Source organism: Stegodyphus dumicola, chromosome 5 (assembly GCF_044657685.1).
Source record: "Stegodyphus dumicola isolate Sdum_Otavi_A_Nest chromosome 5, ASM4465768v1".
NCBI classification, from domain to species: Eukaryota; Metazoa; Arthropoda; class Arachnida; order Araneae; family Eresidae; genus Stegodyphus; species Stegodyphus dumicola.
Window position 1 is genome coordinate 174,185,688 of NC_140772.1, and position 27,419 is coordinate 174,213,106.

At 33.1% G+C, this 27,419-nt stretch overlaps 1 protein-coding gene across 1 annotated transcript in view; it reads left to right on the forward strand.

Moving 5' to 3' along the window:
* Positions 1-22,909, forward strand: part of Rab19 (RAS oncogene family member Rab19) — a 30,167-nt gene extending 7,258 nt beyond the window's left edge. The window contains exons 2-3 of the mRNA XM_085817398.1: positions 8,350-8,533; positions 21,820-22,909. Coding sequence (XP_085673524.1) covers positions 8,350-8,533; positions 21,820-22,085 — 450 coding nt within the window. The 3' untranslated portion in view covers positions 22,086-22,909. The remainder of the gene's footprint in view (positions 1-8,349; positions 8,534-21,819) is intronic.
* The last annotated feature ends 4,510 nt before the right edge of the window (positions 22,910-27,419 follow it).

Here is a 27,419-nt window from a genome sequence, read left to right on the forward strand (position 1 = left end):
GGAAACAAATCAATTTCCAATTAAATCATAATAATTAATAGAAGCAAATGTGTTTTTCATCATCTTACTGTGCAAGAACTAATCATAAAAACTAAATCATGCCGAAAAAGTAATTCATCTTGTTTAAATCGAGAATAAAACTTAATTAAAGATTTAAATTTTATTAGTTAATAGAATCGAATTGTGCAAGCACTAGTCATAAACACCAAATCATGTCAAAAAATAATGAAACCAAAAATGTCAAAAAAATATAGTTTAAATTTAGAATAAAACTTAATTAAAGATTTAAATATTTTTGCACCGGAAGACCATTCTCTGGGATATTTTTATGCAAGAATATTTAAATATTTAATTAAATTTAATTCTTGATTTAAACCATGGTATATTTTTTTGATATATTTGACCCCAACATGATTTGATTTTGTGGTTAGTTCTTGCATAGTAAGACAATGAAACACCTTCATTTTTATTAATTTTTGGGATTTAATTGGAAAATGATTTGTTCCCCTTGGAAAGTCATTTTTCAATTTTTACTTTTATTTAAATACTTTTTTTTTTATTTTTATAAAAGTGGCTCACATTTTAATTTTGCCCTAATGTTTCTTTTGAATTATTTCCTTCCAATGGGCAATTCTTGAATTTTGATGAATCTGTTTGTAAAAATGGACATTTATTAATTTTACTGGTATTTACGTATTATCGCAACCAGGTTGGCACGATTTGTAAATTTGAGTAAAAAAGTATGAATAGAAAGAAAACGTACATTTATTAATTACAGATAATTTTTAATACAGCTTTTTATATTATTTTGTTTACCCTACTTACGGCAACCTTATGTTAATTTATTAAAGCGAGGTGTGCGTAGTTCGTAGATTCGTTCGTTGCCTACATTGTGCCATTCGTAGATGTTTTTTTAAGTTAAAACATGTCGCTGTGTTCATGGATTCTTGTCAAATATTTTTGGTTAGAAACTTTACGTTTTTGCTGTCTAAATTTTTTTTGTTTCGGATTTTTAGCTTAAATCGTGTGTTCAAAACGTAGCTTTTGCACGTGCGAAAACCGTGTTTTTGGAGACATTTTAGGCTTAAAGTTCGAAATATAGACAAGAATCCATGTACACAGCGACATGTTTTAGCTTAAAAAAAAATCTACGAATGGCACAATGTAGGCAACGAACGAATCTACGAACTACGCACACCTCGCTTTAATAAATTAACATAAGGTTGCCGTAAGTAGGGTCGCCAAATTTGGCGATTTATGCGAATTTTGGCCTGGTTGCGTTAAAACGTAAGTACCATTTTACTTAACTTTTTTATTAACATTTTATGTTTTAATTAATGTTCACATTTTTCCCCCTTAGGAAATAATCCAAAAACTACTTAATAATACATTCATATTTACTTGCTTAGCAGCTTTAGTACAAGTTTTAGGCTTTTTAAGTTCAAAATTACCAAGTTTCATTTTGTATATATGTGTGTGTATGTAATAAAAACAAATTTAGAAGTACTTTTTCTGATGTAGGAACACTGAGATGTAGAAATGCAGAAATACTGATGGCGCAATGCATAGATAGCTTAGAACATAGGTCCATATTGAAGAGAAAGAATTCTGATTGCATAGAATGCTAAAATGTTGAATCCGTAGTTACTAGGAAACTTGGGAGCCAAATAAGATTAATGTTCATTTTTATTTCAGTTGACATTTATGGCCATAATTTACTTAACACTGTAATCATGCCTATTTTCAGAATATTTACATATTTTGTACTGTTGTGATAGAAAGAGAGCAGAGTGAAATGGCATCCAAGTGACACAGAGGTGTAATTAAAAGTGTGTAATTAATTATCCATTATGGAAGCTCACTGAGAGAAGGTTTTGGTTAGAAAGGTTTCAGTTCTCAAAATTTTGAGTTCAAGTTCCGAATTAGCTATGTCATCAGTGTTACACAAGCCATATGACATAATATTAATCTAGAAATAGCACAATCTAGAAAAATTATTACTACTTTTAGATTACAGAGAGGAAATACCCAACTTAAAAATGAGGACTTAAGATGCTATTACTAAATTAAACCATAAAGCTGATTTATATATTTTTATCTTGCACATATATATCTATATATAAGATATAATAAAATACAATGGCTATGCATCCAAATAAATTGCAATCTCAAAATTGGCTACTTTAAATTTGGTGTTCTTTCCCCTAAGTTTATCCTTTCTCCCAAATTCGAGATCTTTCCAAATTACATAACACTGCTTGAAAAAAGGAACTAAAACCTAAAATTAAGCTTAGCTTTACATATACACCTACTTAATATAAATACTGCTTCGCAAGCAACTTCGTCACTCACCCTCTAGCTTCTGCTGTTATGTGGAACTCAAGGGCCTTGTGAGGTTCCACTGGCTCATCCATCTGCCAGAACACCTTCAAGTGGGTCTGGTTCTGAAATGTCGGTTTTCATCCATTAAGGTTAGATTTGCACAGGCTCCTTTTTTGTTTAGGATTTCTTTTGCTTATGGACTATGGATTCTTTACTGAAAGTATTTGCAGCTTCAGTTGAGGAGCTCAAATCAAAGAAGAAAAATGAAAGTCTTACTGTCAAAGAAGATCACATGAATTGGATTTACTTCAAAAAGTATATGATGCATTAATCATTGCTGAAAAAGAAATTGAATCATCTTTGGAACACCCACAAAATGAATCTCCTTCTGCCTCCATTGACAGTGAATGGAAAATTGTCAAATGGAAAAGAATGAAAAGTTTGCCAAGTAAATCTAATGCTAATGCAACTAAAGAGATTCCACTTTATCAAAAGATTGATAGTTCTGGTAATGAATCGGAACAAAGGCCTTAAGGTGACAGAACAATTGGAAAAAGAAAAAAAGGGTCATTTTCATGCCATTAATGCTTTACAACTTAAACCTTTAAATATACCAATTAACTAAAACCAAGAATCTATGGACACTAGTGCTGCTGAGCCAAACGCATCTACAAATGAAGAAAAATCAAAATGATTAAACTAAAAAAGTGAAAGCACCTCCTACCATATACAATCAAAAGTCGTTAATCCGGACTCGTCGGAACTTCGGCGATTCCGGATTATCGATTTTTCCGGATTGTAGATCATCAGATTATAGATTTCTGCATTAAATTAAAAATATGAAACCGTAATTTATAAAATAAAGAACAATTATGATCTAAAGGATATCAAAATTTACCAAAAAAAAAAAAATGCTTAATATTTATTTGTTTACTTTATTAAACATTTCTTTCAATGTAAGTTGTTTAAGTTGCTTCATTTTATGTGATAATACTTTCTCTTTAATTCTATAAACAGACATAATTTCTTCAGTTACAAAGTTCCACTGTTCAAGTCCTGTAATTGCTGTGCCGAGAATACCGACTAACTTGTCAATCGAAATGTTTTCATTTTCAATAACCTCTCTGTCACTTTCTTCACTATCGGAAGCGAATTATAATGACGAGGAACTTGATTTAAATCATATCAAAGACGGAGTACATTGAGATGAAATACTACATTTAGTAAGGAATTATAAGCCAAATAAAATAAAAACTGCCCTGAAGATAAGGATAGTGCTGACAGATCAACTTCCAATTCATTGCACGATGTGGTGTCCCCCCCCAGCCGCAGAGCAGTGTGAAATTGATAAACAGATTTCGGAATGGTTAGAGAAACAAAGGATATGCCTTTATCCATTTTTTGCAGCAATTCCACTTTTTGTTTAATGGATTTAATGGACTTCGAAACATACTTTCGCTTTGTAGATCCTTTACATATTAGTAAATATACATCGGAAATTCTATTTGACATAATCGAAAGTTCAATCTTACTTTTATAAAATTGCTCTAACAGTCTGCAAAAAATAATAAGCCGGATCCAATTGGAAGATTGGATCCGGCTTATTATTTTTTGCAGTGAAGGAACAACGTAATCTGCAACATTAACTGAATTAGATAATTTTAGCTTAGCTTATACCGTCCGTTATGCATTAAACGAGCATGCGCACACTCATATTCGCAGCTGTAAAGGTCTCACGCACAGCTTTGAGGTCCGGATTATGGGTGTCCGAATTAACGACTTTTGACTGTATATTAATGATAAAAAATACAACTGGACTCAAAATTTTACTTGCTGACCATAACTTATCATATAAATCCGATTACACTGGCTATATACAAAAAAATTGGTTGCAAGATTAAAGTGACTGATGTTACCATCCGTAGGAAAATGACACGTATCCTCAATGATAAAAATGTCAAGTACCACTCTTTCATTTTACCTGAAGATAAGAACCTCAAGGTGGTTTTTTAGGCATTTCACTCATGATACAGATCCTGAAGAAATCAAAGAGGAACTTACTAACAAGAACTATAAAGTTATTAGTGTTACTCAGTTATCTCGCAGATTTAAAGGAGATATTAAAAAATATCCTTTATTTTTAGTATCTTTGCCAAAAACTGAAAAATGCAAAGAAATATCAAAGGAAACTAAAATTCTAGGTCTGCAAATTAAAGTGGAATCTTACGAAGAATGAACTGGCCTTGTCCAGTGCCTCAGGTGTCAAGGTTTTCATCATTCACAAGCTGCTTGCAACAATCAATTTTGATGTGTGAAGTGTGGTGAAAACCATGACTAAAGACTATACAAAAAAAGATAAGAATGCACCAACTGTGGACTTGTGAAATGTTTGATAAATTTTTCTTACGAACTATTAATTTTTGTGCAATCTACAATCTGCCTCACCATAAACTTTCAAAAGACATGCTTAAAAGTTTACTTCCTAAAGACCATTAAGTCATCTTTACTGGTGGCATCAATGCTAAACACATTGATTGGGGATGTTGGCGGACCTATGCCAACGGTCGCATCTTGCACAACTTCATTTGTAATCATCCAATAGCTTTACATGTCCTGACTGAATCTACTTACAGACCTACAAATCCATGTCAATCAGACATCCTCGGCATCATTTTATCCAACACCTCATAGCCCATTGCTCTTGAAGTCAAGGCAGAGCTTACTTCAGATCATGTTCCCGTCATCACTTCTCTTGGAATCACTAAAGAAGATCCACCTATTATAAAAAGGAACACTGAATGGATTACCTTTCATAATACTTTAATTATTAAACATCGACCAAATTTTTCCTTCCTAAAGCGGACATAAATCATGCTTTTAAGAATTTTATGGACAATATCTTGAAAGCTTACAGGAATGCTACAGTAACTGTTCAGCTTACTAATAATAAAGTCAGACTTCTACGTAGTATCAGAGACATCATTAAAGAACACAACAGAATGTTCGATTTAAAATAAAAAAAACAAACAAACAAAGAAGGCTTTATTTAAAACTTAACATCAATGATGGCTACCTTTGGAAGTATCTTCAAAATCTTAAAAAGAAGAATATCAACAATAGACCTATTTATGTGGGTAACAAAATTGCTTATTCGCTTAAAGATAAAGTGGACATTTTCGCTGAATATCTGGAAAATCAATCTTTGCCTAATATGGACCCTATGAATCCTACATTCAAAAAGTGCTTGAAAACTATGTTCCGTCGTGGCTGCAGTCTCTCACAGCTCACAACTTACCAAAACTTACTACTCCTTTGGAAGTTACCAACATCATTAGATACCTTAATGTTAAAAAGACTATAGGAAGTGATCAAGTTACTAATAAATTTGCCCTGAAATGTCATTAGTAAATTCGCCAGTATTCTCGATGCTTGCTTTACCTTGAACTATTTCACGGACTCTCGGAAACAGGCCAAAATCTTTCTCCTTCCCAAGCCTGGAAAAGATTTCATAAGACCAGATGGACATCGTCCAATTAGCCTCTTGTCAAGTCTTAGAAAAATCTATTAACTCTTCATTCTAAAAAGATTGGAACCTTACTTCCATCTCCTTCCTAATGATCAATATGGCTTCGGGAAGAATTTAAGTACTACCAGACAACTTGTGAGAATTGTAGAGTTCATTGGATTTGCTTTCCATTATAAACAAAGTGTTGCACTGCTTATGCTAGACGTAGCAAAGGCCTTTGACCGCCTCTGGCATGAGGGGGCTCATTTCCAACTCATTTACTTGGGCCTACAAAGAAAATGGATTCGCCTCATTTACTCCTTCCTTCAACATCGCACTTTTTCTGTTGTACAAAGAAACGAAGCTTCTGCTCCGAGAACTATTTGTTCAAGTGTGGCTCAAAGCAGTATCTTAGGTCCCATTCTATATCTCTTATATATCTGATTTTCCACATCCCAGATTGGACAATCACTCTCTACTTGCTTGCTAAGCTGATGATACAGCAATAGCCATCAATAAAAATCTATAAAAGCAAATCAAGCTATCACCAAAATGCAAAATTATCTTTTTTCTGTGGAAATCTGATGTACTAACTGGCATGTCAAGATCAATGCAAGTAAATCTCAATTGTTAATCCTTAGCAAGACCCGAAAGCATATCAATTTCAAAGAACTCTTATTGTTTTAGAAACCAGTTCCTTTAGCCAAACAAGCCAAATACTTAGGCATCATTCTGAATCAAAGACTGACATAGGCTAATTGCATCAAAAGCAAAGCTATTGGTATCATGTGTAGATTCATTCTTGTTCAAGGAGTATATATATTCTTGTTATAGAAGTATTCTAACCTTAGCCTCTGCACCAAAAGACACATCTACACTATGGCCATCAGGCCTATTTTATGTTACGCTGTTCCAGCATGGAACACGGCAACAAGGAATCAACTTTACCAGCTACAAGTGGTTCATAACAAATTTCTACGCATCATTACCGACACTGACCAATTGATTAGGAATGAACTCTCTCATGGGGATTTAAAAATTGAAACTATCTGTGACTAAATCAAAAGGACTAATGAAAAGTTTTTTACTAAGGCTCTCCAATGCAACTTCATCAGCTACTTGCAAGTCTTCAACTATAAGATACTTCATGAAGATAGAAATATACGACCTCTTGCTACACATACAATCATGGGTGGTGACCAGAATTTTGTTACCTAGCTCCTCGATCAGTGGTTGCTTATACTTCTTCTATTTATCTCATTTCAACCTCAGTTGAGTTTTGAACTTGTTTGAAAATTTTTTGCATTTGAACTTGTATTGATTTTACTTATATGTTTTCATTGTATGACTTTTGTATTTGCGTGTATTCTTATTGATTGTATTTTGTATATAGTATCTTGGCTAATGTATTTTTTATTGAATCTGCTCAATCATGGTAAATTTTGGATTATTTCCACTCTCGTCAAGTATAGAGTCATCTATCTGATTCATTTCTGGCTTTGGTCCTTTATGGTCTTTTGTTTTCTTTTCCTGTCCTTCGATTTCTCTTCTGAGATTATATCCACATTCCGGTATCATTACGTCCTGTGCTTTCGGGCTTCATTTCAATGAACTGCCATTGTTGCACATTGCAATAGCCTGGTCATAACAACGAGTCTAACTTCGTCACTCTTTTTCTTAACTTCTGCCCTGCCAACATTTCCACACTGCTATGCTTACTTGCCTAAAACGATGTTGTATCTTTTTACCTGTGTGTATAAAAATTATTGTAATTGCTCATGATCAGAATGTATATTATCTACAAAGAAATGATTCTGATGTGTCTAAAAGATGGTGATTTCTCCAAAATTAGTTTTGTCAGTATCTTCTTCCTGCCTTTTCCACTCAGCCATCACAACTATGCCTTAAAATATCACATATATATACACCACATATAATATCTTAATTTATATCAATATGTCTTTTAATTTTTTCCATTTTTCATTAGGAAATAATTACTTTGTGTCCTGCAGAAATAATTCTGAATCTCATAGATAATTAAGTTAATAACTGCCTTTATTCCAGTCCTCTTTTTTGAGTTTCGTGGTAGTCTTAAGATGAAATGGTTTTCTAAAATGATATTAATTATCTCCTGTATGTAGGAAATGCTAAAGGCTCGAATAAGTTATTAGACATCCTATGCATGTAAAAGGCATGATAAGAATTTGTATTTTAGAATGTGTGAGAATTATCTGAAAATATTTATATAGTATCGATTTGAAATTTAAAATAAATTTAGCTGTATATAGCGTTATAATAAAGTGATATTTTTAAAACAAGGGAAATTTTTGCAGTGGAATTTAAAAATGATGTTAATGTCTGCTGTCATTCTATTGGCCAACTTAACTAATAGTTATTTTTCTTGTACTATTTGAAAGAAAAAGAAAATGGCATCTGCTATTTGGCTGTTTTATATTCATTTTATTTAGTTAGTACATACATAATTTATTTTACTGAGTAATATTTTGTAATTCTAATTTTAGTTACAAATCTGGGATACTGCTGGCCAGGAAAGATTTCGAACTATAACTCAAAGTTACTATCGAAGTGCTCATGGTGTCATCATGGCATATGATATTACAAAGCATACCAGTTTCCTCCACTTACCACAATGGGTTGATGAGTTAAGAAATTATACTGAAGCTGATATACCTCTGGTATTAATTGGTGAGTAATATAGGATAAAGCTAAACTGTGCTAACTTATTATTTTCAAATCAACATTATTGTATATAAAAACTAAGGAGCAGAGGGACCCAAACACTCTATAATGAATGCTTTATGAGGTTCATTTCAAATTACAGCACCATTTATTTTAATAGTTAAGTTATGTTAAATATTGCTACTAATTTGAGATTTCCATATACAGTCAAAAGTCATTAATCCGGACTCGTCAGGACTTCGGCGATTCCGGATTTTCGATTTTTCTGGATTATAGATCATCAGTTTAAATTTGGTAAGATGGCATGCAGAAATTATAAAATTAAAAGGAACTACTCTGATATGCGCCCTCAAGTCACCAAATTTCTTGCCAAACATTTTTGGCGAGAAACTCCACGCTGCCATATTGCTATCTAAATTTTTTGTCTACATTTCGAACTTAAAGCCTAAAATGTCTCCAAAAACACGGTTTTCACGAATGCAAAACCAGTTTCAACACACAATTTAATCTGAAAATCCGAAACAAAAACAAAAACTTTAGATAGCAAAACCGTAAAGTTTCTTACCAAAATTATTTGACAAGAGTCCATGTACACAGCGATATGTTTTATCTTCAAAAAACGTCTACGAATGGCACAATCTAGGCAACGAACGAATCTACGAACGATGCACACCTCGTTTTAATAAATTAACATAACAACAATAAATTTCAAAGAATATCATGTATACAGCGTCCTGTTTCAACTTAAGAAAACATCTACGAATTGCACATTTTAGGCAACAAACGAATTTACAAACTATGCACACCTCACGTTAATAAATTAACATAACAATAAATTTCAAAGAATACCATGTACACAGCGTCCTGTTTCAACTTAAAAAAACATCTACGAATTGCACAATTTAGGCAACAAACGAATTTACAAACTACGCACACCTCACTTTAATAAATTAACATAACAACAATAAATTTCAAAGAATACCATGTACACAGCGTTCTGTTTCAACTTAAAAAAACATCTACGAATTGCACAATTTAGACAATACGCACTAATCAACAAAATAACTAAAATAAATTTCAAACAATTAAAAAAAACAATAACGACAGAAATTCATACTACAAAAACAATGAACATAACATTCTACAAAATAAGAACAAGAATAAAATAAAATGCACTAATCATGAATCAATGCTTTTTCTAACAGCAGAAATACCAATTTCATACCGCCTTTAACATGCCGCCACGTAATCACTATCGGATTTATATGACACCCAGACACACTATCCAGAAAATCCATACTTTAGTTCACAAATAAAATAAAATAACAAATAATCACAAATCCCTACTTCTATCATGCACAGCCACTAAAAATAATCTCCCAGACCTTCTTTCCACACCTCCAAATACCCACTGCCCTTCAACAGAATGGCCATGACAATATTTCCTTTTGCCGAACTTCAATTCAACAACTTCCACCATTTTAGCTTCTCAGACATAGAGCATGACGCGAACCAACGAACTCTAGTGAAAGATTCTTCAACGTCAACAGGGTTGCCATACAAAACACGCAATAGCGCCAAAAACCAGCGCAGAACAGATATCGCTACATTTGGTGAAATTAGGGCATATATCAGAGTTATACCAATTAAAAATATGAAACCGTAATTTATGAAATAAAGAACAATTATGATCTAAAGGGTATCAAAATTTACAAAAAAAAAAAAAAAAAAAAAAAAAAAAAAAAAAGAGCTTAATATTTATTTGTTTATTTTATTAAACATTTCTTTCAATGTAAGTTGTTTAGGTTGCTTCGTTTTTTATGTGATAATACTTTCTCTTTAATTTTATAAACAGACGTAATTTCTTGTTCAGTTACAAAGTTTCGCTGTTCAAGTCCTATAATTGCTGTGCCGAGAATACTGACTAATTTGTCAATCGAAATTTTTTCGTTTTCAATAACCTCTGTTACTTTCTTCGCTATCTGAAGCGAATTATAATGACGAGGAATTTGATTTAAATCATATCAAAGACGGAGTACATCGAGATGAAACACTACATTTAGTAAGGAATTATAAGCGAAATAAAATAAAAACATCTGCCCTGAAGACAAGGATAGTGCTGACAGATCAACTTCCAATTCATAGTGCGCCGCTGCCGCAGAGCAGCGTGAAATTGATAAACAGATTTCGGAATGGTTAGATAAACAAAGGATATGCCTTTATCCATTTTTTGCAGCAATTCCACTTTTTGTGTAATGGACTTCGAAATATACTTTCGCTTTGTAGATACTTTACATATTAATAAATATATATCAGAATTTCTATTTGACATAATCGAAAGTTCAAGCTTACTTTTATAAAATTGCTGTAACAGTCTGCAAAAAATAATAAGCTGGATCCAATTCAAAGATTAAGGAACAACGCAATCTGCAACATTAACTGAATTAGATAATTTTAGCTTATCTTATACCGTCCGTTATACATTAAATGAGCATTCGTAAAAGTATTTTGCCCATGCGCACACGCATATTCGCAGCCGTAAAGGTCTTACGCGCATGCATCAACGCGGCACATGCGCAGAAAGTTTGTAGCTTTGAGGTCCGGATTATGGGTGTCCGAATTAACGACAATTAATTTTTTGTCTACATTTCGAACTTTAAGCCTAAAATGTCTCCAAAAACACGGTTTTCGCGAATGCAAAACCGTTTTGAACACACAATTTAATCTGAAAATCCGAAACAAAAACAAAAACTTTAGATAGCAAAACCGTAAAGTTTCTAACCAAAATTATTTGACAGGAGTCCATGTACACAGCGATATGTTTTATCTTTAAAAAACGTCTACAAATGGCACAATCTAGGCAACGAATGAATCTACGAACTGTACTTAACTTTCTATGAGGATTAAGATTAATAAAAATGTCTTTTGAAATGTAAAGAAATTGTTCTTTTATTTTCAAGTATGAATAATTCTTGCTTAAATAGGGCTCACCAGCTGCCAAGTGGTAAAGTCGCTGAATACTGGTAGTTCGTTCCGAGGTTCGAATCCCGCGAACGTCCTGGCTGCAGGAGTGTTTTCGTTGTTTTCCCCATGTGTAACGTGTATACAAGCCAGTTTCCCTTAGAAAGTCCTCCACGAAGGCATCTCTCCCCTTAGGCAGATAGCCCTTGTGTGCTTTGCCATAATTAAATACACCTCACCACCTTGCTTAAATAGTTTTATAAATATATATGTCAACAGAATTTAAATGGATGCTTACAATTAAATGTCACGGTCATTATATATTTAGATAATATTTATAATCATTATATATTTAGTTATATTTAATAACTAGATTTCTTCACAGTAATATTCACAGGAGTTTATGAATAAATAAATCCTTCATTTCCAAATACATTATAAATTATTTAATAAATATTTAAATATTTTTAAAGGCAAATGCATGATTTTTACAAGGATGTATGGATTTAATTAAATGCAAATAATAAAAGATATCCATAAATACTTATATATAGGTTTCTGTGAAAGACCAAGATTTGGAGAATGCCGACATTCACCGGTAAATGTCAGCATTCACATAGTCGCTTGGTGCATATCCAAAATATTTGCCAAATATCCTTATTTCTGTACGTCGTAGATTTGCATTTTTTTCTCTATATTCAGGCGCCATAAAACTTCAAGGGTGATGTAACATTTTTGCTTGTCTTGCTGAGAGGAGTAACCAATCCCTGGTGAGAAGAGTTTGTAATGCCATAGAGGCGTTTTCACTGTGACATGTAGCTTTTGATTCTAAGGCGAGAATGGCTACTCGATATTACTTGATTTCGTAATAGTGACAGCAGTTGTGCTTGGATAAATGTTAAGCATTTAGTTTTAAATTAACCAATAAAGAACTTTTTTTTTACTTTTGCATTTATACCGTATATGTCAAAATACAAAAAATCTGAAGTAACAGCATATGTAAATAAACTTTTGAACTTAGACAATACATTCTAAATGAGAAAAGAAAATAATACAACAAAATAATAATAATAATAATAATAATTGCTTAATTATGTGATTGAAATCTTATTTATTGCAACAACATAAACTTTTATGACATTTTTAATTGCACAAGAGTCCCTTGCTTTTACAACTGCATTTAGTTGTGGAACACTTCCTTTTGCAGTGACAACGTGTTATAGCCTTGCCCTTTACTTCTTGAATTAGCTGCAGCTGCTTCTCTCAGCGACATTACTTGAGAAGAAATCTCATCTATGGAAAGAAACTTTTCTTTACAAATTACGAACTGTTTATGGGTATAAAGCTGCTTGAAGGTGTCATTTTTATTTGCTATGTTATAAAAACTGGAGTCTTATTCCAACAACAACTGCCAACACATTTCAGCCATCTGTACGACCACGGTCGACATCAGGGACTTGTATTCGTACGGTCTCACCAATTTGAGCTAGAAAAACATTTTTTTGAGGTTTGTAACATTTTCATTGCTTGCAGTAAAAGATTTTCTTTCGCAGCCGATCTTTTTATAGAAATTAACTTGTGTTTTTCAGTCCGGGCTTGATACAAAGACGTGGGAAGTTGCAGGTCCTCCTCAATATTTTTCTGTGGAATATGGTTTTTGGTATGGCCACTGCTCAGATTTTCTCCAAATGTATTAATAGTTTCTTCAAGCTGTTCTTCGGTTTCAAAAGTATTAGCAATTTCTTAAGAGTTGTTCTTCGGTTTCAATATTTGCGATTTGTTCACCAGACAAAAAAGACGATGCTATGCCTCTTCTTGATTTAATGCCAAACATAGCTTCATAAAGAGTAATCAGTCCCGGTGAGGAGAGATGTGTTTGAAAAATAAAAACAATTGTCTTCTCGATTATTCACAATTAATGCATTTAACTTTTCAAGGAAAAGTTCACGATTCACTGCAGTATCTATTCAACATAAATTAGGGTATCTGATTTTTAAAAAAATTAAGAAAAGGGTGTGCGTACCATCAAACCTAGCATAAGACTTACAAACAGTGTTACAGATTATAACAAATACATGCTACATAACTTCAATCGCAGCAGAGCAAAGGGTTTGGTGACAGACAAGTCACCCCTCTATTGACCTCGACTTCTCTTTTCAACCTCCACCACAGTATATCTGTGATTGTCGACATACACCAGTGATGGTCTGACTGTACAACACTATAAACAAATGTTCGGTCTTTCGTATTTAGTATGTGTATTATTTATGTATTATTACATTTACGTATATGTGCGTGTACACCTACGTATTTAGTATGTGTTGACATTCACTGCTAAATGTCAACATTCTCCAATTTCGGTCTTTCACAGTAACGTATATATTTAATATTTTTCATTTTTGACATGGGCAAATCTTTATTTTCTATGCATTCACCATATTTGAGTTAAGAAATTTATAATAAGTTAATGTTTATCATAATTTTTATATAAGAAGTATGTATAAATATAAGCTGAATGAAAATTATATACATTATGTTTAATACACACTCAAAAAGCAAGTTACATGTTCAAAAGCAACTGTCAAGATGATGTGGCAATTTTGTGTAGACACACACGTGCACTACACATGGCGCTTCCGCCTAACTGGAAAAATGTTTGTGTATACAAAGTTCACAGGAGTATCTGGTTTCAAATTATGAAAAAGTTAACTTATTAGCATATCTGTATATATATATTGTTTTAAATCTTATGGGATTTTATGGTAATTTAATTTGTTAGGTAAGTTGATTATGGAGTCTAAAAAAAATCAATTTATTTTTTAAGAAAATGTAATTATATTATGTTTAGCATAGGTTATTTTAAATGTGCATTATTTTTTCTATTTTGAAAAAAGAAACAGCTAAAAGTAGTGATTTATTTATCTATAATACTAAGAACAGTCTATATTATGCTAGGTGAATAACTAAAAATGTACATAAAATATTTTAATATTTGGAATTTAAAATAAAAATAGCATATACACTCACTGTCAAGGACATCAAAAAATGTGTACAAATTTTCACCCTTATCCTAGATATTTTAAAAAAATTAGCTTTAAAGATATGGTTTTTGGTCTGATTTATTTGGTTTATTTTTGTGGCAAAGCACTGTAGGGCTATCTGCCTAAGGGGAGGGTATCCTTTAAGGAGGGCTTTCTAAGATCCTTGTGTACATGTTACACATGGGGAGACAGAGAGCTTTAAAGTGTGCAATATTTTTGTGATATACAGTCAAAAGTCGTTAATCCAGACTCATCGGGACTTCGGCAATTCGGATTATCGATTTTTCCGGAATATAGATCATCAGTTTAAATCTGGTAAGATGGCATGCAGAAATTATAAAATTTAAAATATGAAATCGTAATTTATGAAATAAAGAACAATTATGATCTAAAGGGTATAAAAATTTACAAAAAAAAAAAATAAATAAAAAAGCTTAATATTTATTTGTTTACTTTATTAAACATTTCTTTCAATGTAATTTCTTTCAATGTAGTTGCTTCATTTTATGTGATAATACTTTCTCTTTAATTCTATGAACAGACATAATTTCTTGTTCAGTTACAAAGTTCCGCTGTTCAATTCCTGTAATTGCTGTGCCGAGAATACCGACTAACTTGTCAATCGGAATTTTTTCGTTTTCAATAACCTCTGTGTCACTTTCTTCACTATCGGAAGCGAATTATAATGACGAGGAATTTGATTTAAATCAAATCAAAGATGGAGTACATCGAGATGAAATACTACATTTAGTAAGGAATTATAAGCCAAATAAAATAAAAACATCTGCCCTGAAGATAAGGTGGTGATAGTGCTGACAGATCAACTTCCAATTCATTGCGTGCTGCGCCCCCCCCCCCGCCCATCAGCATGAAAGATTGCATGCAGAGCAGCATGAAATTGATAAACAGATTTCGGAATGGTTAGAGAAACAAAGGATATGCCTTTATCCATTTTTTGCAGCAATTCCACTTTTTGTTTAATGGACTTCAAAACATACTTTCGCTTTGTAGATCCTTTACATATTAGTAAATATACATCGGGAATTCTATTTGACATAATCAAAAGTTCAAGCTTACTTTTATAAAATTGCTCTAACAGTCTGCAAAAAATAATAAGCCAGATCCAATTCAAAGATTAAGGAACAACGCAGTCTGCAACATTAACTCAATTAAATAATTTTAGCTTAGCTTATACCGTCCGTTATACATTAAACACGCATGCGTAAATGTATTATGCGCATGTGCACACGCATATTCGCATCCTTGCGCGCATGCGTCAATGTAATGCATGCGCAGAAAGTTTGTAGCTTTGAGGTCCAGATTATGGGTGTCCAAATTAACGACTTTTGACTGTATTGGCATTTTAAGGTACCTTATGGTATTTATCATTCTTTGCACATAACATCAACATTTTGTTAAAGTACTATTTGTATAATCCAGTAGCAATGTTGAAAACAATTTAATAATCAGTCGCTATTGCATGTTTATCAAAAGATAACGAAAATGTTATTTATGCAGAAAGCCCCTAACTATACAAACTGCTGTTACTCATCAAGCAGATGAATACTTTTTTGTGTGAAAGTCTTCCCTTGTGGAATTTTTTTCACTGAGGTGGGGTGCAAGTAGCAGACTTTTTATATGTTGTTTATTTTACATTAATTATACAAATAAAACAAATAGGCTCCAGGAACAAAATATGAAATTTATCATTTATGTGTGTAAGGTTTAAGGTAAAAATGGAATGAAGTTAACTCATTTTAGATCTGAATTCTGGTTTATAAACTTTAAATTTTTACATGTATATACAGTCAAAAGTCGTTAATCCGGACGCTCATAATCGGGAATGATCTATAATCAGGACCTCAAAGCTACAAACTTTCTGCGCATGCGTCAATGCATGCTCATATGCATGTACGCATGCGCATTTAATGTATAACAGACGGTATAGGCTAAGTTAAAATTATCTATTTCAGTTAATGTAGCAGATTTCGTTGTTCCTTAATCTTCGAATTGGATCTGGCTTATTATTTTTTGCAGACTGTTAGAGCAATTTTATAAAAGTAAGCTTGAACTTTCGATTATGTCAAATAGAATTTCCGATGCTGGATACTGCCAAAGGATCTACAAAGCGAAAGCATGTTTCGATGTCCATCAAAGAAAAAGTGGAATTGCTGCAAAAAATGGATAAAGGCATATCCTTTGTTTCTCCAATCATTCCTAAATGTGTTTATCAATTTCACGCTGCTCTGCAGGGGAGGGGAACATCGCGGTGCGCATCGAACTGGAAGTTAATCTGCCAGCACTATCTTTATCTTCAGGGCAGATGGTTTTATTTTATTCAGCTTATAGTTCATTACTAAATGTAGTATTTCATCTAGATGTACTATGGCTTTTATATGATTTAAATCAAATTCATTATAAATATCACGAATACATATCAAATACCGTAATTTCCGGAAGAAACGCCGCGTTGTTTACATGTTTAAAACTTAAATTTTCAGCGGGTGCGGCATTTCTACACATGCGGCGTTTAGGTGCACTAAAAATAAAATATTTCCTATGATGGTCATTGTACATAGTTTGGATGGCCTTGTCATTGTGCATAGATTGGTGCTGTTCCCACACAAAAGACCACTCAGTTGCTTTTTGCGAATGTTATTTTGTTTACGTTCTTTCCCTTGAACGGGCCTACATGCCTTATTCACCCTAAACAAGATCTCAGAACAATAATATTCTTCCCCCTTTCAAATCAACATTCTCATCAGTTTGAATAGTCTCTCTCCTCTGCCATTCGATGAATCTTCCAGAACCCATCCTCTTTCCACCCCTGCCTTTTCTGCAATTTTATTCAAAGGTGGACACGACTCCACCTGCCTTGCAATAACGAACTCTGACGTATTTCCCCTTCAGCATGAATGGATTTTTCTTGGCATTCTGCAAAATACAGATCCCATCAGTTAGAGTACAAGTACTTGTTGGATAGTTTTTAATTAGGGAGCGGAAAATTTTTGAAAATGTCTCTAAACGGCACAGAAGCTATACATTTCTTACCTTTAATTTATTTTTGAATTATGGTTTCATTTCATGCATTTTTCTTAACTGGTATGTCATATATCAGGACTTAGGTTGAGTTTTTACATCTATACGGCCCACGACGATGTCACGCGCAATTTAATTTATTGAGGCGTTTCTGTGTAATTTTAATTTTTTTCCCACCATTTCTCTCGAGTGCGGCGTTTACGCTGATGCGGCCTTTCTTCCGGAAATTACGGTAGTTTTCTGGTTGCAATTTTCTAATTCCGACTAGGGCCTAATCTGTAGAATATGGTAACAGGTAGTTTGGCGACATTTTTGTAAGGCAATATAGGTTACTAGCTAGGACTTTAGCAATAATCTGAGGCGTACACAGTTCAAATCACAGATTATTTTGTCTCAGAGAAATAAGAGATCATTAGACATGTAATGTGACATTTTCCGGAAAATTCCGATCGTGATTTTAGCTAATAAGCACTTAGAAACAATTTCGCTGCTAAAGTGCAGAATCGCCCACTTATTTGTTTGATACTTTTTACAAGAGTAAGAAGAATTGGATTTTTGTCAATTTTCTTTGACTTTTTAAGTTAAAATAGATTGATGTGTACATAGATAAAGTCGAGTGTGCGCAATGCCATTTTTGTGCAATTCTGAAATGTTTTTTTAAGTTAAAATAGGTGGACGTGTACATGGATACCGTGTATGTGCAATTCTTAAAAACACGGCAAGCAGTTTGTGATTCTGCACTTTCTCCCAATTTCGCACCTAATCTTCATTATGATTAAGTATTTTTGTTCCATAAAAGTTCTAGTATAAGCGTAATTCGGCTAGCAGATTGTTGGAAAAAATGTTGAGTAAAAAAAAAAATATAAAAAAAAAGCCATGCCTTTACTTTGTGAAAACAAAATGGCGTCCAAAACAAAACTAGCGGGTTGCTGTAGCAGGGTTGGTCGCCAAATTATCGCCAAGTTACCATAATGTAAAGATTCACCCGACTATGCGTAATGTATGCTTTATGCATGGGCGCGTTGAATGAAATGTTTAATAAAGTAAACAAATAAATATTAAGCTTTTTTTTTTTTTTTTTGTAAATTTTGATACCCTTTAGATCAAGGATGTCAAACTCGCAGCCCACAACAAATATTTTTGCGGCCCGGCGAATATATCGGCAAATAATAATAATAATAATAAAATAACATATCGACGAAGAAAAAAATGAAATGTTTACTGCTAAGTAATTGACGATAATTTATTCAGTGTTGTTAGATTACTCACAGCAAGCTGACACACACACTACTTAAATTACAAATGCGTGCGAGTAGCTTGCGTTCAGCTACCTTCGGCTTTTGGGGGACACGTGCACTCAGAGCTTGTACGCATCCCCCGATAGTCGAATGTGGTCGAACTCTTGGTCTCAGTTTTCCAATCATAGTTTTGTACGATATATTGGTGCATGCATGTGCATGCACTTTGCTTTATTATTAATTATTACTTAATTCATATTGTTACGGATTTCATAGTTATTTGTTTATTTAGTTTTTTTTATTTAGAATTGTAATTAGATTTGCTTCATGTTGCCTTAGCAACGCAGACGATTTTTGAAAAGACAGCTGCGTTGGAAGGTTAAAAATAGAACAGCGCGTGCATTTAATACCTAATAAATAAATAAATAAATATCTCGTAATTGCTGTTGCCATCCACAAAAATCCAGATATTTATAGATGTTTCCAGTATATTCGAGAAATTAATTATAAAGCTTATAAAAGCCGAGAACAAACAACTCATCTCAGTAGTAGCTGTAGTTCTAGCAAACTGTTTGTTTACTTAATGCTGTGATTGATTTGTAGCGATTTCGCCGTGAGATAGAATTAGTTTCTCTGTTTTGAATTGATTTTTGCTAAACGTTTGACATTTTGTGATATTGTTAGAATATTTTTGAAGAAATATTTCAGCATTTTGATTTATCTCTTGTGGAAAGAATAAATTTTTGTTAACTTTTTAATGTTAACCGTGTTTATTCCAGCCCTTTCTATTCAGATTGTCTATATCAAAACCAAGTGGTAGTAAAATTAAACGAAAAATCGCTGACAAACATAGAATATTCCAAGTAAAATGGGAATTAGAATATTTTTGCTGTGAAATAAAAGATAAAATAATCTGCTTGATATGTAATAATACTATTAATGTACCAAAGTTATATAATATTAAACATCATTACAAACAACACAAATCGAAATATAACAATTACAAAGGATTAATGAGAGAAGAAAAGTTGAAAGAGCTCAAGTTAGGAGTGAAAAAGCAACAGTCCATGTTTAGTAAAGTATTGCAAGAAAGTGAAGCGGCGGTACATGCAAGCTACGTCTTGTCCGAGTTGATAGCTAAACATTCGAAGCCTTTTACTGATGGTGATTTCATCAAGGAATGCCTAATGAAAGCTTTAGAAATTGTTTGTCCTGGAAATGTGAAGGCTTTTCAATCAATTTCATTGTCTCGAAATACAGTTGCGGAAAGAGTTACTGATTTAGCCGCGAATTTAAGTGATCAGATCAAAGCAAAATCATCTAGTTTCGAAAGTTTCTCCATTGCCTGTGACGAGAGCACGGACATTAGTGGCAAAGCTCAATTAGCAGTGTTTCTTCGTTCTTGTGACAAGAATTTTAACATTTTTGAGGAATTACTGGAACTAATACCGATGCCTGGTGCTACTACAGGAGAAGATATATTTACTTGTGTTTTTGGACTTCTGCAGAAATACAATCTACCTTTGGCAAAATTAAATTCTGTAGCTACAGATGGCGCTCCATCAATGACCGGGAAAAACAAGGTCTTCATAGCATTACTAAGAAAAAAACTTAGTGAAATTCACGGTTCAAACATTCATCATATGCATTGTATTATACATATAGAAGTTCTATGCACGAAAGTTATAAATATGGAGAATGTTTTGTCATATATAAAAAAAGTTATAAATTTTATAAGATCTCTAGGTTTAAATCAGCGTCAATTCACTGCTTTCTTAAGTGAGTTAGATAGTGAATATTCGGGTTTGTCCTACTATGCCGAGGTACGTTGGTTATCTTGCTCCAAGATTCCCAAACAATTCTGGGATTTGAAAGAAGAAACATGTCAGTTTTTAAAAACGAAAAATCAAGACGCAAGTTTGTTTTACGATCCAATATGGATACAAGATTTATCTTTCTTGGTTGATATAACCAAACACTTAACCGATTTAAATTTATCGTTACAAGGAAAAGATCATGTCATTACGAACATGTTTGACATAATTAAAGCATTCAAATGTCAACTAGTTCTTTGGGAAAAACAACTTAAAAATGAAGATTTGATGCACTTCCCGACGTCCAGCATGAACAAATCAAGTTTAGATTATACTTGTTCGTATCAAAATTACGCAGAAAAAATTGCAAATTTAACAACTGAATTTGAAACGAGGTTTAATGATTTTAGTTCCCTTGAAGACAATTTTTTTTTTGTTTTCTTTGATTTTCTCAATAAGTATTGACTCAGTACCCAGCCATATGCAAATTGAGGTGATCGAAATTCAATGCAACTCAAATTTGAAAGCAAAATTCATTGAAGTGGGCATGCCTAAATTTTACAAATATTTACCAGCCAGGTTTGAAAATACTCGAAAATTCGCATATGAAATTATTTCCTTGTTTGGTAGCACTTATCGGTGTGAGCAGTTATTTTCAGTCATGAAAGGTAATAAGTCTCCTATTAGAAACCGTATTAATGATGCTCACCTTGGGTCAGCATTGAAAGTTATCACTGCAAACAAAATTTCTCCCGAAATATGAAAGATAATAGCAGAGAAGAGATGTCAAGTATCAGGACGTAAACATTAAATTTTTCTTGTTCTTTTCTATATAAATATATTTATATGTTTATTATTGTATTATTCGAAATAAATCTACGTTTCTATGAATATTGACTTTTTTTTTTTTTTTCCGGCCCGCCTAAAGTTAAACCTTGTTTGTTTGGCCCAAGTGTACCTATGAGTTTGACATCCCTGTTTTAGATCATTATTGCTCTTTATTTCATAAATTACGGTTTCATATTTTTAATTTTATAATTTCTGCTTGCCATCTTACCAGATTTAAACTGATGATCTATAATCTGGAATCGCCGAAGTCCCGACGATTCCGGATTAAAGACTTTTGACTGTATAATGTTTATTGGTAGGTACTGAACATGACATAGACTTTGGTACTTTTTTTTTTCTTTCATTTTTAGGTAATAAATGTGATCTAGAAGCAGAACGTGAAGTGCCTTTTGAAGAAGCTTTATCTTTGAAAGAACAAATTCCACAACTTGTAGCTGTGCTAGAAACTAGTGCACGAGAAGATACAAATGTTGAAAAAGCTTTTGTTACATTAGCTTTAGAACTTATGAAGCGATGCAATGGTAATTTGCATTTACAACAACAAAATGAAAATTTTACTCCTGTAAATAGCAATACTATTTTGAACTCAAAGAACAAATGCTGTTCAAGTTCATGACCTTTGGAAGTTTGTATTGTCATTTTTCTTTGATCTAATTTACTTTTATTTCAAGTTCAAAGGCTGAAAATTCAGGCTTGATAAATTATTCTTTCAACTTAGATTGCTCTATTCTTTTTAAGCTTTACAATCAATATGAGTAAATTTTAACTGTCAGATAGCTGTAATATTCTGTGTAAATCTAGTCCATATAGTGTAGATTGTGAAATTGTGCATTTTAAGTGAAAATAATTAATATCATAATTTATCAAATCTTTTTACTTTATATCAGTAAAAATGTGATTTATTATTAGCACACTTGAATCATATTATTTTCATTTGTGATGTGATAAATTAAAAAATCAAAAATTTTTTTTTTTTTCTATACTGATAAATAATTTAAAAAGTATGCAAATTTAGTTTTCTTAAAAATTCTACTGCGAGTATTCCAAAGCATGTCATTTTTTTAGCAGAACAAGCTGCCAATCTTCTTAAATATGTGATTATTACTGTTTTTCCCCCCACAACAAGTATTTTTAGTGAATAATGAAAACTGTATTGACCATAACTATAAAATATGTGCAGAATAAGTAAAACCATTTATTTATTCTGTATAGTGATATAATACAGGAAAAACAAATCTATGAGTATGCTATTTCAAACCATCTTAATACTGTATCAGTTAAATTAAACAATATGCCATTGTAAAATATATAAGCAAATCAAGTCATTTAAATATATTTCATATATATATAATTATTCATCTTTATTTGTGTAAAATTAGTGCATAACCTAATATTGGTTTATGTGTTAATTTTGTAACTGAATGTATATGGTAATTTTATATTTTAGCATTGCATATTTAATAAGAAATATTTTCATCTGTATTTAATCATTTATGTCAATAAAAATTATAGTTAAAATGTTTATAATTGTGTGGAAATTTGTAATTGAAAAGCTTTTCACTAGAAAATCTATATATGTTAAAAAGTTAAAAACAGAATCAATACTTAGTTAATTTATTGAGTATGTTGAAAGGTATTTATTTATGTTATTTTTTTTTAATAAATGCAATGAAGTTTGTGAAATATGCAGAGGCTGTTGTCATATTTTTAGGATGACTTTGATGAAAAAGGTAAAGAAGTTTAAAATACGCCAGAAAAAAAGAATTGTTTTGCACTAACTTATTTTGAGTCATGAGTCATAGCTATTGTCTGATATAGTTATATATTTTCGTTTAGAAAATGGTAATTATATTTGAAGCAAATTTAATAGTTATATTTTGTTATTTCCAAAGAGAAATACAGTGGATGGACAAAAATATGGAAACACCTTGTGAAATGCATGTTTGAAAAGAAAGATTGATTTTAATGAAATATGTAGGTGGCGCTGGCGTTTTTGACTACTGACGCCACCTATACAACTTCGCAAATGTGCTAAACAGTTCAGTTGTTGTCGGAGTACTGTTATGTGAGGTTGTCATTGCATTATGTCAGAGTTAACAGACTTCGAACGTGGGCAAATTGTTGGAGCACGTATGGTAGGTGCTTCCGTAAGCAAAGTAGCTGAGGTGTTTAGTGTTTCAAGAGGTACTGTATCGAAGATTTATTCCCCATATTTGAAAGGCGGAAAAACATCATCTGCTAAATCACAGCGCGGACGAAAGTGTGTCCTGAGTGATCGTGACAGACGATCATTAAGGGCAATTGTGACAAAAAATAAGAAGACCACAGCTGCAAAAATTATTGCTGAAATGAATGTTGTGTTACCGAACCCTATGAGTATCAAAACAATTAGAAAGGAGCTTCATAAACAGGGAATTGCTCGCCGTGCTGCAATTGAGAAGCCACTCATCAGTGATGCTAATGCCCGTAACAGGAAAAGGTGGTGTTTAAGTCATAAAGCCTGGACTATAGAGCAGTGGAAAAGAGTAATATGGTCTGACGAGTCTTCTTTCACATTGTTTCCCACTTCTGGCCAAGTTTACGTCTGGAGAACGCCATCTCAAGCCTATAATACAGACTGCTTGTTGCCAAGAGTGAAACATGGCGGGGGTTCTGTTATGGTTTGGGCAGCCATATCGTGGTTCTCTGCTAGCCCCATGATAACTGTGTCAGGGCACATGACTGCCAAGACTTATGTGAACATTTTGGCCGATCAAATTCATCCCATGGTACAAACTTTGTTCCCCGATGGTGATGGTGTCTTCCAAGATGACAAAGCCCTTGTTCACACAGCTCACATTGTCCAGGACTGGTTTTCTGAGCACGAGGATGAGCTGCCCCATGTTCCCTAGCCACCACAGTCACCAGACCTGAATATTATCGAACCTTTGTGGTCTACATTGGAATGGAAAGTGCATTCTCGTTATCCACCGCCAACATCGTTATCTGAACTAGCCACCGTTTTGCAGGAAGAATGGTATAATATTCCCTTGGCAAACATACAGGAACTGTATTTATCCATTCCGAGAAGACTGCAAGCTGTTTTGGATGCCAACGGGTTTCCTACACCATATTAAGCAAAGAAACATGTTCTTTTAAAGGTGTTTCCATATTTTTGTCCAACCCCTGTATTTTTAATCAGTGATTTAAAAATGTTGTAAGTATTATGGAATTAAATTTCCAAATTCAAAATAAGCAATATTATCCATAACGAAGACAAAAACTGCTGAACAGTGCTTTTACATTGCAAGGAAATATACATATTTTTACAGATGTGTTCTTGAATCTTTGGTCTGAAATGAAAATTTTCAGACCTAAAAAGAGAAAACTATTGAGGCATCTTTAATCAATTGTACCATTTAACTATTTGTATATCAACAGTAAGCAAAATAGCAATAAAGTTTAAATATTAAAATGCATGATGTATTGTTACAAATTACTAGGCATGAGGTAGCATGCAGAATACTTTGTAGAACACTTTATAATCAAAATCATTTAGCGCCAAACGAAGTCAAAATAATTGGCCATCGTTGACAATTTGTTTGAAAAGACTATCAATAAGCTCAGCTAGCAGGCAAGCCCGCCAGCTGAGCGGGCTGAAGCCCACTTTTCATTGTTCGTTTTTAAAAGAATTCCCATGTTAAAATTCACCAGTATTTGAAAGTTGGACCGAATTGCACGGGCTGCACCCGCTTTGTTCACATATGCATACAGAAGATACTGCATAAATGATACACATGCGTAAAGGCAAGAAAACACCTATGGAGCCAGCCCTTTCGCCGGAATCGAAAGTTGGACCGAACTACCAGTGTTCATCGGTTTTGTTCGGGCTGCATCCGCTTTACTCACATATGGATCCAAAGACACTTTACACACGATACACATGCAGAAAATCACGAAAACACCCATGCTGCTAACCCGCTCGCCCAGATTCGAAGGTGGGACCGAACTACCAATGTTGAGTAGTTTTCTGTGGTCTGCGCCCGCTTTTTTCATGTATGCATGCAGAAGATACTGCGGACTCGATACACATGCATAAAATCACAGCCAGCTCGCTCACCGGGATTCGAAAGTTGGAACGAATTACCAGTGTTCATCGGTTTTCCGCGGGCTCAGCCCGCTTTATTCACATATGCATCCAGAAGACGGTTTATACACGATACACATGCATAAAATCACGAAAACACCCATGCAGCCAGCCCGTTTCCTGGGATTCAAAATTTGGACCAAACTACCAGTGTTCAGCGACTTTACTGCTCAGCCACTAATGGGCCTTTGTACCAAGTGTAATTGCAAAAATTTTCGGGTATGATATTCAAACAGTAGACTCGTTATTAAAATTAATTTACTTAAATTCATTTTTATAAACTTCAACATAATTACACACAAAATTGCATCAATATATATATTAATGTAATTAATAATTCATAATTATAATAAGAAAACTCTCCATATACCATGTACATGGAACAGAAACTCAATTTAGAACCCTGAACGAAAAATTAGTCTGAATTTAAATAATTAGTTTAATTATTTTTATATTTATTTTTTGCAATTAAAATTTCTTAATTAAAATTTAATTTAATATTAGCTTTGTGCGAACAGAGACATTTGTTAAATTGAAAATTACAACAATATATATATTAATGCAATTATATATGTATTTGTGTGTGCATATGCAAAAATGGATGCACTGAGTGAAAAATGGATTTGCATCTGAAAATATATCACAAAAGTCTAAATGTTGATACTTATTTAAAGTAGCTAAGTTAATCAGAAGGAAAGTTATTAATTTTTAAATGATTCTCCACGTGTAAATCCTGAGCTTTGACCTTTTCATTAACCCCCCCCCAAGCTCCTGCGGATGCCAGCATTTCCCTGGAATCCCAGGCTGTGAACAAAGAATTCCCAAGGAAAGAAAGAGGTATTAGGGCGTTTTCAATGACCTTGCTAATTAGCCTCCTAATTCGCAAAACAGTGTACAATCAACGGCAACCTTCATTAGAACATCCAGGAAGTGCAAAATTCAAAATTTGAAAGAAATCGGTTAATTCTTTCAAGAGTTACGTATTTTTATGTATTTTTCCAGCTCAATTTCTCTAATTAAGAAAAATTCACTAAAATTTCATATCTTGAGAACCAATTATCCGATCGGCTCAAAATTTAGAAATTTACAACTGATAGATTACAAATGAGGGATGCCCTTTGTTCTAGATTGATTGGAAAATGAGATGAGTAATTAGCATAATGAATAAAAATTCTTCACTATGTTAATTTCGTCCCCTGCTAATGGCCTTGACGATTCCAACTGGAAACAGGATACAGCCGCAACTCCTCAAAACCCGTCGCCTTCGAATCCCAGCCTGTTCACAAAGATATGGGAAGGAAAGAAAAAGGATTATTAGGGCGTTTTTAATTACCCTGTTAATTAGGCTCCTAATTCGCAAATCAGTGGAGTCGACGCAATCAGTCGTTTCATCATCTCGTGGGTTTAAAATGCAAATTTTCAAAGAAATCGGCCGATAAGTTCCCGATTTTTTTCAGCAATTTTCACCCTGATTAGCATCTTTGCTAATTAAAGTCGCACGAAGATGCGAATGGCCAAAATGGCTTCCCACGGACATCCTGAATCCAATGTGTTTTGACTCATTTGTTTATTTAAAGAAGAAATTCCACCTTTTTATCTACAGAGCTATGCAGTCCATATATTAAAACTACCGGTCATATATTTTAGCCTGCTAAAATTCTCAAAAAAAAAAAAAAAAAAAAAAAAATTCAAAGCTTTCGGATTTTATATTACGCTCAAAGGGGCATTTTTTCATTTACACTTCGGGAGCATTTGAACTAACATTTAAGTTTTACAGAATATAAAATAGACAATAAAGCAAATTCATGCTTCCAGGTGCCCATA